Source organism: Cydia splendana, chromosome 26 (assembly GCF_910591565.1).
Source record: "Cydia splendana chromosome 26, ilCydSple1.2, whole genome shotgun sequence".
NCBI classification, from domain to species: Eukaryota; Metazoa; Arthropoda; class Insecta; order Lepidoptera; family Tortricidae; genus Cydia; species Cydia splendana.
This window is the reverse complement of record NC_085985.1, coordinates 4,648,019-4,659,950: the sequence shown is the minus strand read 5'-3', so window position 1 is coordinate 4,659,950 and position 11,932 is coordinate 4,648,019. Positions and strand designations below refer to the sequence as shown.

The window sequence follows — 11,932 nt, the reverse complement described above, 5'->3', positions numbered from 1 at the left end:
AAAAAAGAGTAGAAATTAAAAAGTGGCAGCACTGTAGTGTCGTCCCTTTCAAGCCAATATTTTTTTTTATTTAAATAAGAAAACGGGAAGACACTACAGTGTTGCCACTTTTCAATTTCTACTCTTTATTGCCAAGCTGTATATTATAGAATTTTGACGTTTAAACTTGACGTCACACTGCGTGGGCTATCAAAATCACTGCAGACTATTCTCGGCCTAGCTCTAGATCACTCTAGATTGTGCTAACAGACGGGCGTACCGGATCGCAACCTTGGTCCGGTCAGTTATCTCTTTCTCGCTTTCACTCATAGCTACGTCCTTAACGGACGTACGGCGAAGTACCTTCCACAGGACCGAACAGCTCGAACAGGACAAGGTTGCGGTTGCGGTCCGGTACGCCATGAGTACGCCTGTCAATTACATTTCAGCCAACTTTTGACACTGAAAAAAAAAAAAGTAAAAAAAAAACTTTTGACACTTTGTCTTATCGTGGTCTTATCTTAATGACGTTACGTTGTATATAAATTTATTGATTAATCTGATTACGTACCGATTTACTGATTATTTAGGGCAGTATAGTAGTTTCTTCTAGCTAATAATGTATAGTTAATTTTGTTGATATACCTAGAACTTACTCTGGCAAAGGCAAATAATAATAACTTGTTAAAGATATGTTGTTTGTTCGCCATACTGTGATGTCGGCATAGAGTAACTTGTATATACTAATTATACTATTAATAAGGATGTCGGACTTGCTGGAGAGCGCAGATTGTGTGCGGGTGAAGGCCGAACCGGCATGGGATCTCGCGGAGCACCTGGCTGGGCACACTGACCATGTGAAAACAGAGAGTGACTGTACTGAGGATGATGAAGCGGCCCAGGGCCTGTGCAATCACCATAAGGTTAAGGAAGAAGTTAAGAACGAACAGGTCGGGCCCATTGACCAGGACATAAAAGCAGAAGAACTTGTGCTGGGTCCCGAGGAATTCCAGCGGCCCAAAGTGACTTTAGTGTGTCGAGGTTTGTTTTTCAACAATAATAGCAACCAACAACAACAATAGTGGTTCTTTTACTGGTCTGGCCTAGTGGGTAGTGGCATATGAAGCCTTGTCCTGGGTTAGAATCCTGGTGAGGGCATTGATTTATGTGATAAGCACAGATATTTGTTCATGAATGTTTTCTATGTATTTAAATACCCACAACACAAGCCTTCTTTAGGTTACTGTGGTGCTTAGTCAGTTTGTGTAAAAATGTTATCTTAGGAACACTGCAAACATGAATGCAAACTTTTGGTAGACTGGTCTGATCACTCTTAACCAACTGAACTACTAGTAGATAGATAGATTAATCTTCATTTTGACCAACCAAATTGCATTTTTCTAGGTAATGTGAGGGCAGCTCGGAAGTGAATATACTTAATAATTTTTGGTGTATATATTCAACTTTATTCCAGGGAGCCCATTCATGCCAAGCCAGACATGCTCTGTCAGATTGGAGCAGATGCATTTGGATATGGAACGTCATACATGCACCATTGGTCGGAACACATACAAGTTCCAACAGTATTTCCCGAGTTATGACTATTGCACGGATGAAGGAAATAAATCAAGTATTAATAAACTTGATGGTAAGTTGCAGTTTATTATTTACAAACATAATCTTCCTGATCCAAGCTTGGCACAGGAGCAATGTGTCAGTGTCTGCAAGACAGACTTACCAGGCTGCATAGCCAAGATGCCAATAGCTTACGCTCTGTAGCGATCGAAACGCAACTGTCACAGTCACGCTAATATGGAAGAGTGATAGAAAGACATAATGCTTTTCGTTGTCGAAGCGATAGCAATTGTAACCTTGGCTAGGCCGGCTGTTACTCTATAACTAGTGACTCTGTGAGTTGTAGACCTCACAATTGCAATAAGCTAGATAAGCTTAAATATGTAAAAAGAAAAAATACTTACAGTTAGACCAAGAAAAGTCTGCAGCGATTTTGATAGCCCATGCAGTGCAAGTTTATTTATTTGTCATAATTATATAGAAGTTTGACGTTTAAAATAACACTTGCACTGCATGGGCTATCAAAATCTCTGCAGAGTTAGTTTGGTCTTACTTCATAAATATTTATAAATATATTTGAAAAAAGTGTAGAATCTCAGCGAACTCACAATCAGGGATGTTACGAATATCCGCATCCGCAACCGCGAAACTTCCGCATTATTTTCAACATCCGCATCCGCATCCGCATAAAATCGATGCGGAGCTTATGCGGAAGCGGATGTTGAACAAGTCGGTACAGGAACGTCTTAGCGGCGGCGTAAGTGCTAGGTAATTTCATCATTACCTATAACGAAATCGTCTAGATTTAGAAAAGTCGGCCAAGTTACTGTTTATTAAATATAACGCACCTATATTCTTGCTCAAATACTAAACGTTTCGTTTTTTTAAATAAAAATTAGTAAAAATGTAATATTTGACGTTTTTTAAAAACCTAATCTTGACATCCGCATCCGCATCCGCGGATGTGAGCTTTTAAATATCCGCATCCGCATCCGCGGATGTCAAAAAATCTGCATCCGCAACATCCCTGCTCACAATCGTCTTGTCATAGAACTTACAACAATTTCAACCATTTAAAACCTTCGTTTTTTTTTTAACATTAAAAAAACATTCTATCTAACTACGTTAAACGTGCTCACAAAATCTTACGAGAATCGGTTCGGAAATGCGACCTGTTTAAGGAAACATCGGAAATACGAAAATTTACGAAAGCATCTTTGCCCAAGCTGAGATAGTGACCTTCGTTAAACCAATGAATGGGTACAGGTAGAAAAAGGGTAGTTTATCTCGCGGGCGAATATTGTCGCGGTGCTCATTAGTTTTGCTTTGTTAAGCCTATTAAACTTTGTTATTCATTTGTACATTCTCAATCAATCAATTAGTCAATTTGTGTAAAAAAATGTCCTATAATATTTATATATTTATTCATTTCAGGACAAGCTCAGCATATCACCGACACTGAGCATCCAGGCACTAAATCATCAAGGAACAAACCACTTATACGTCAGAAAACGCTTGTAGGAGGGAAACTATACAAATGTGACCTCTGTAATTATTCTAGTATCAGCAAAACTAATTTTAATCGCCACGAACAGAAACATTTTGGAAAAAAACCATACAAATGCGCCTACTGCAGCTACACAACTATCGAAAAGTCTTATTTAAAGGGACATTGTGAAAATAAACATACTGGTAATAAAGACTCTTACAAATGTACCCGTGCCCACTGTGCCTATACTACTGATAGTAAAAGTGATTTCGATCATCACAATCACAATATACATGCTCGAAGAAAACCCTACAAGTGTAAATACTGCAGATATGCAGCTTCCGAGGAAGCTGATATAAGGGTACACGAAACTATACATAATGGTATAAACCCTTACAAATGTGCTTTCTGTGATTACACTACCTCTTACAAACGTAGTTTAAAAGTTCATCAAATGATACATAATGGTGGAAACCCTTATAAATGTGGCTGCTGTAGCTACATTACTTTTCGTGAAAGTAATTTGAAACAGCACGAAAGGACGCATAATGGAGTAAAGACGTAGGGGATGGTGGGGTAATACGGGGTAGCGAGGTAAGAGGAAGACCATACCAAAACAGATGATACAATCTGATACTATTAAGTAATCACTGCTTCTCCTTATGAAACAGAGTTAAAGGAAAGACAAAGCAGTAAGGAACCAAAACAAAAAAAACATAGTTTGGCCAGGGACTGTCTCATTTCTAACATAGAGAGACATATGTACTGTCTTTGTCTAACGCTAGGACTAGCACCCAAAAGAAAAGAATGAGTTTAGTTTTTTTTTGTACTTATTTACTGACAAACTTGGAAAATATAAAATAACTAACGAAAGCTGATGAAGGAGCTCAGACATCAGATGACGAAGAAACATAATTTCTGCACTTCCACGGCACGTGTTCAGTCCGGAGTGTACTGAACGAAGGATCACTTACCAGATTTACGGGGAGTGGGCACATCGTGGCTGTGGAGTGGAAGATAGTGATGAAGAAGCTATATGGACAGCTTCTTCACTGTGTCTACCCAGTTTGTGAAGTAACTACGATTACCTATTGTAATATTATGTAAAATTGTATTGATTTTATTAATAAATTATTGAATTGAATTAAATATTCTTTAAGTACCCCACCCAAGGGGTACTCCGTCATGCCCCAGTTGATAATCTTTATAAATCTATTTTATTTGTTGATTTTTTTTAGTTTTCCGATATAATCATAATCATTTATTCAATGTATCCATGGTATTTTACAAAGGTGTATAAGTTTAATTGAGTATAATTAAAGCCCGAAAGACTGATTAATTTCTTAATAAAATTCTCTACATTGTGCAATAGAAACGGAGGGTTTTATTACCGAAACACCTTAATACCCGTTTATCCCACCTTCCCCTACCCACTGCAGCTTTGCTAGTTATCAGAAAATTGTATAAAAAAGTAGTGAAAAGCCTTTCAACAGTGCTAGACTTGCAGCGATAACTTATGAGGTTTCAAAAATACTAATGTATTTTTTTACACAAATATAGTTTCTATTATGCCTTTTGTAATTACTCTTAGTAGTAAGTAGTCTTAAAATAAATCTAAAATGTCCCGAAAGGTGACTGGAGAAATAATAAATAGGCAAATAAATCAAATTGTTTATTTATTTAAGTATTGCCAATATTAACCGTGGCGTGAAAAAAGGATTTGCAAGTATGGAACTTGCTTAACTACACTATTTTACAGTGCGATTAAATAGTGGAAATTAAATGAGGGCGCCACTTTCTATGTAACTGTCACATTTTGGATGTAAAATGCTTAAACGTGGCAACGATTCAGTATGGATTTTTAGTTCCATTTTATTTAAATTCTACTATTTTATGTTACACTATACATCTGGTGCTCCATTCTGTAGCTCTTTACATTTTTAGCCTCCTAAGGCCTGGGCCTCATTTGTATGGCTGGCCATACAAATGAAAAGGCCAAAATTTGCCACTGAAATTTGAACCTATAGTGCAGGGAATAGAGTTGATTTTTATTTGATAGAAAATGTAACGATACAAAAGAAATCCAACTCTGTTCCAATTGAATATGGTTTAAATTTCATCGAACAAAGAAGTACTATACATATGTAGGACCTTGGGCCTTAGGAGGTTATGTCGCACTATACATCTGCTGCTCCATTCTGTAGCTTTTACATTTTTAGACTAGACATTATTGGTTCTAAGTTCTAAGGGGAGTTGTATGCAAAGTTAGGATTTTTCTGGGTGTTCTCGGTTTTCTTGGCTTGCGTGGAGCTTCGCCTTCAATTGGTATTGGTTCCATCTTCAGTTTAGGAGTCCTTTTCAGGTTCTTTCTTGACTTTTTGGTTTTTTTATTTTCTCTGCCTTTTATTCTGGTTTTCGTTTCTTTCTCTCTTTTTTTTACAGGATGTGGCAATGGTGGGCCTAAATGTAGCGGATCTCCATTGAGGTCAACCTTTTCCTCCGTTTTTGGACTGACAACAGCTTCATGTGGTGGTGACTCCCAGCTGGAAACAAGAGCTGCCATATCTTCAAGTTGCTCGCTGGACAGTTTCTTGGTCTTAAGTTTACGGCCTTTCGCTTTTGAAGTAGACGGAGTTTTCTTTTTCCCCTCACCAGTTTGTTCATCTCTTTCTGTCTCATTATTAACTTTAGCTTTAGTCTCTTTCTTGCCACCACTCTTTCTGCCGTTCCCTTTCAAATTGCGAGTACTTGTGTGACTGTAGTGGGCACATTTGTAAAGTCTTTTACTGTTACGTATGTTTTCATGTGTTATTAAATTTCTTTTAAGAGCAGCATAGTTACAGTAGTTACATTTGTAAGGTTTTTCTCCGCTGTGTATGGTTTGATGATATTTCAAACAACGCTTATCAGCAGTAGTGTAAGTGCAATCGGTACATTTCAATAGTTTATCACTAGTATGTGTCCTTTCATGTATTCTTAAATGATATTTATAATGTGTAGTAAAACCACAGTGAGCACATTGGTAAAAGTTTTTACCAGTATGTATAACTTCGTGTGCCCTTATAACAGTTTTCTGAGATGCTATGTAGCTGCAGTAGGTACACTTGTACTGCTTTTCTCCTCCATGTGTCTTTTCATGTTTATTTAGATTATTCTTATCTTTACTAGCGTAACTACAGTATTTGCATTTATATGGTTTTGGAACAAGCATTCTCTGATGAATGATGTTCCTTGAAGATTTGGTGCTTGGGTGGTTAGGGTCGTTGATAAGCTGAGTTTGTCCTGAAATTTTAGTGTGAAATTAATTTGTATAAAATAAAATTAAAATATACGAATTTATGAAAACTAACTATGTCATTATGTTTCCTTAAATATACTATAGCCATATTCCGAATTTAACGGATTTTAATTAAAAAATTGTGAAACAAAGGGGGGTTAATGAAATATTGGAAACGAGGGTGTTACTTCACTAGTATATTCTTACACCTGAGGTTACATAAAAAAATCAAATCAAAATATTTAATAAAATCATTTGATTTGTTAGCAAAGTTGGAATTACTACAATACAGAAACTGTAACTTACTGTCAAATTTATTACTATTACTAGTAGAACTCTCTTGCATAGAGTAACTTATATATGCTCTCTTGTTCTGTGTAATATTCTTCATAACGTCGGAAAAATTGTTCGAACTTGTATCTGTTCCAACCAATGCTGCATCTGTGGCTCTTCATGTCGACTTGCATGCGCTCCAGTCTGACCAAGCATGTCTTGCTTGACATTATTCCGCCCCCTGAAATAAAGCCAACATGGAAATAAAAACCCGGCCAAGTGCGAGTCGGACTCCGTACCATTATGCAAAAAGCGGCAAAAAAGTCACGTTTGTTGTATGGGAGCGTTTGTTGTATGATGTATCTAATAACACTTCCTCACATAAATATTCTATTTATGTTGGTGCAAAGTTAACTTAGACATATTCTAGTTTACTCCTTTTCATGGAGTTTATATATTAAAAAGTATGAAATAATGTTTCACAGATAAAATTATTTTTATTCTGGTTGGTATTTAAATATCAACCAAATAGAATATTTTATCATGATCACAAGAGTTAAGTTAAGTAGCAACTTGAACTTTATAATCTATATAATCATATATAATATAAATGCTGTGCCCTGACTGACTGACTGACTGACTGATTCATCAATGCAGATCCAAAACTACAAAATCTAGAAAGTTGAAACATCAGGATAAATTTACAGTCAAGTGTATGGGTGCATAGGTGCATACAACAAACTCAAAAATATGTCCCACACGTGGTCCCATTGTTCTTAATTCGCTGACATAAGAACTAGTGGGACATATTTTTGAGCATAATGAGTGCACCCATATTTTTACACTTGACTGCACAAGAAATAAGATGCGTTTTTGAAAAATTCAACCCCTAAAGGCCACTTGCACCATCCCACCAACCCGGGGTGAAATGTTAAATCTGGAGTTACCAAGGTTACCAGTACAATTTGACACTAGGTTAACGGTTTAACCGGTTAAACCCAGGTTAATGAGATGGTGCAAGTGGCATTAAGGGTGTAATCCGTGTAATGAAAAGTAGGGTACAAACAACACAAGTATTATATTATTAAAAAACTAACCTCGACACACTAAGGTCACTTTGGGCCGCTGGAACTCCTCGGGACCCAGCACAAGTTCTTCCTTAACTTCATGGTTATTGTACAGGCCCCACAATGCTTCATTACCCTCAGTCTCACTTTCCTCTGCTTTCACGACATGGTCAATGTGCCCGGCTCGCGTCTCTAGGCCAAAGAAGCCCTTGAAATCCCATAAGGCTTTGTCACCATCACCGCATCCCTCTATCTTCACCACACGCTCAATCGGCCCGGCTGTCTGTGGCCCACAGGCTGTGAGTTCCCATGAAGTTCTGCCACCATCATCGTACCCCTCTATCTTCATCACACGCTCAATCGGCCCGGCTGTCTGAGGCCCACAGGCTGTGAGTTCGCATAAGGCTTTGTCACCATCACCGCATCTCTCTATCTTCACCACACGCTCAATCGGCCCGGCTGTCTGTGGCCCACAGGCTGTGAGTTCCCATGAAGTTCTGCCACCATCATCGTACCCCTCTATCTTCATCACACGCTCAATCGGCCCGGCTGTCTGAGGCCCACAGGCTGTGAGTTCCCATGAAGCTTTGCCACCATCATCCCATCCGTCTATGTTCATCACACGCTCAATCGGCCCGGCTGTCTGAGGCCCACAGGCTGTGAGGTCCCATGAAGCTCTGCCACCATCATAGCATCCCTCTATCTTCAGACGCTCAATCGGCCCGGCTGTCTGAGGCCCACAGGCTTCCCATGAAGCTCTGCCACCATCATCGTATCCCTTTATCTTCATCACACGCTCAATCGGCCCGGCCGTATCAGGCTCACAGGAGGCCGAGAGGTCCCACATCCCACAAAGGCTTGTCCTTTACCCGCACACAATCTGCACGCTCCAGCAAGTCCATGGTATAATAATATACTCCGCCTGGTACTCCATTCCGAGATTCGCGTATGACCTAACTGACACGCGCCTACGTCATCATGCTGTTTACAGGTTCTCAAACTTTGAAATGTGGGAGAATTTTAACCAACGGTGAAAATTATTTTAACGGCATTAATTTTAAGTTATTCATGTAGAAACATAGTAAAATAAAACAAATCTAATGTATTAAATTAAACTTTATTTATCTATACAAGACAAACGTTTTAAAAACTAATTCACAGTTAATCAATAAACGGTGTTCGACACTTTAAGCAATTTTCGTTTTAATTTCTTAGGGGGGCTGCTTGCGTTAACAAGCAAACATAGAACATAAAATTTTATCATTAATAGTAATTATTGTCGATAATTACGTATACATACCATTTTTACATATTGTTTTCAGTCCACAATAGCGAAGCCATTCATTGGCTACGGATTCATTATTCGGAAACGTATAAAATCTGATTATACTGCCCTTTTTACTCCTACTCTTACAGTTCCGAATAGAACAGCCAACCATTTTCGTAACAAAACATTAATTACCAAGCTTACGACGTGAAAAGTTTGGAAAACTCTGCGACTGCTGACACTGAGCGAGAAGGAAATAACAATTAACACGCGTTCGACAAGGATGACGGTCAGGGCATGAAGTTATCTAGATCCGAATTGTCAAATGTCCTCAGCGCTATCCTGTGTTGCCAGTAGTATAAACAGAATTACCCGAAAGTCTGAAATTTCTTTCGTGAATCGGAAGATATTGCTAACGAGTAATTAAAAATGACGTGTTATTGTAAAATTTAAGCTAAAATACATATAAATGAAAATTATAAAATTATAAAGAAATATTTTAACTTATTAACCATAGGTATAATGTACCCATGTAACATGTTATGTTGAAATAAAGTGGCAATGTTATTGTGACGTAATCGCGTGTCACTCTGGGAATGGAAGACCATGTTTTATTAGACCATGAGCAAGTCTGAAATCGCCAGCAACCAGCGATCCGACATTGGAAAAAATACTGGAATGAACTGGAATCGCCACTGAGCCCACTGATACTATAATATTATACGGGTGTACCGGACGCGACCTTGGTCCTGTCACAGAAGAAATAATAGTACGTCCTGTCAACATATCTCTATCTCAATCTCACTTTTAGCTACGTTGTCGTCGCGTCGCGTCAGACCAGACCAAGGTTGCGGATCGGTACGTACGCCCGTCTGTTAGAGTCGTTACAGACACACCGACTCGTCTGGCTGAATAGTGAATACGCCATGAGCGCGATGCCATTAAAAAAAATCTGTCAAGTGTCAACACTGTCAACCAGTGGGGTTCAATGAATGAATGAAAACTACATTTCATTGTTTTTGTTCAAATTTTTACTACTAAATGATGATTAAATGGTATACCTATAAATGGTGTATAGTGCCACAATGCACAAATACTACTATAAAAAACCTGACAAATTGTTTGTTTCCGTTCCAACGAAACCCGAAAAACGTAAAATTTGGTTAGAACTAGCAAAAAGCAGAGCTTTGTAAGGGCTCGCGGAGTTTTTCTTCCTAAACGTACCGGACCGCGACTTTGATCCAATCCGATGCTTGTTCCATGTTCGATCGAGTGGGTACGTAATAAGTCCGTTAAGAACGCAGCTATAAGTGAGAGCAAGAAAGAAATATACTAACCGGACCCCGGTTGCTGTCCGGTACGCCTGTTTGTTACAGCTTTTACTTTGTCCATTAAAAACGTGTCCAGACGAGAAAATCAAATTGCCAATATCATCCACACGTAATATACAATTTCATAAGCGCTTATTACATCCTACACGGTCGCCCAGTACTTTTTGTAAGGAAGCCAACTGGCTTTCCTACATAATGTTGGGTCAGCGAGCCAATGTCCTTGAATTTATTTTTGCGTACTGCTCTATCTTGGGTATTGCTTTTCTAAGTGCTCATTAAGACGTGTCAGATGACCAAAACAGCGTGTGCCTATGTTGCACCAAACCTGAGTTCCACTCGGTACAGCCAGGGTTCAGCATCAGCTCTATCTTGGGTACTAATCTCCTAAGTGCTCATCATGACAAGTCGGATGTCCAAAACAGCGTGTGTCTATATTCCAACAAACCTGAGTTCCACTAGGTACAGTCAGGGTTCAGCATCAGCTCTATCTTGGGTACTGCTATTCCAAGTGCTCATCAAGATGTATCGATTAACTAAAACAGCGTGTGCCTGCGTTGCACCAAACCTGATTTCCACTAGGAACAGCCAAGGTTCAGCACCAGCTCTATCTTGGGTACTACTTTCCTAAGTACTCATCAAGACGAGTCGGATGACCAAAACAGCGTGTGCCTATGTTGCACCAAACCTGAGTTCCAATAGGTACAGCCAGGGTTCAGCATCAGCTTTATCTTGGGTACTACTCTCCTAAGTGCTCATCAAGACGAGTCGGATGACTAAAACAGCGTGTGCCTATGTTGCACCAAACCTGAGTTCCACTAGGTACTGCCAGGGTTCAGCATCAGCTCTATCTTTGGTACTGCTCTTCTAAGTGCTCATCAAGACGTGTCGATTGACTAAAATAGCGTGTGCCTGTGTTGCACCAAACCTGAGTTCCACTAGGTACAGCCAAGGTTGAGCACCAGCTCTATCTTGGGTATTACTACTTTCCTAAGTACTCATCAAGACGAGTTGCATGACCAAAACAGCGTGTGCCTATAGACCTACATGGACACACGCTGTTTTGGACATCCGACTCGTCATGATGAGCACTTGGGAGTGCAGTACAGTTTATTTGTACCTGTACAAAGGTACTTGAGCTCGTCATAATTTCATAGAAAAAAAAATCGCATCTTTGTGATCTTACGTAAGAACTATGAAAACCCCCTCCCCCCCCCCCTTTGTAAGAAAAAATAAGATATGTTCGACCCCCTCCACCCCAAAATCGTCTTACGTAATAAATGAATGGCGCCAAAACAGTTTCTCGAACTGAAAATACCCGATTTAAGTTTGCTAACACAACATGACTGATCAGTTCATCAGCGTCACAAAACATTAGAAGTAAATTGACCTCCGCAATGAATATACAGCAAAATTGATTGTTCTAGTAGGTACCTGTTCACAGAAACTTGGGAATCAAACCAAGCGAAGCGAGGTGGGTCTAAATCCAAAATTTTAACCCACTTTTGTATTCATCGTTGATAATAGCGTAAGCGCCATCGACTTTATTGAAATTGAAAACACCACATAGGTATGGTTGTCCGAGTACCCACAACACAAGCCTGCTTGAGCTTACTGTGGGGGCTTAGTCAATTTGTATAAGAATGTCCAATATTTATACTACTACCATTTGTTACA

The 11,932-nt window shown here is 39.1% G+C and overlaps 1 protein-coding gene across 1 annotated transcript in view; it reads left to right on the top strand.

Annotated features, from left to right (window-relative positions):
* Window positions 1-521: 521 nt before the first annotated feature.
* LOC134803056 (zinc finger protein 567-like) overlaps window positions 522-11,932 on the top strand; it is a 269,979-nt gene continuing 258,568 nt past the window's right edge. Inside the window, exons 1-3 of the mRNA XM_063775761.1 lie at window positions 522-1,020; window positions 1,454-1,627; window positions 2,989-3,596. Coding sequence (XP_063631831.1) covers window positions 744-1,020; window positions 1,454-1,627; window positions 2,989-3,596 — 1,059 coding nt within the window. The 5' untranslated portion in view covers window positions 522-743. The remainder of the gene's footprint in view (window positions 1,021-1,453; window positions 1,628-2,988; window positions 3,597-11,932) is intronic.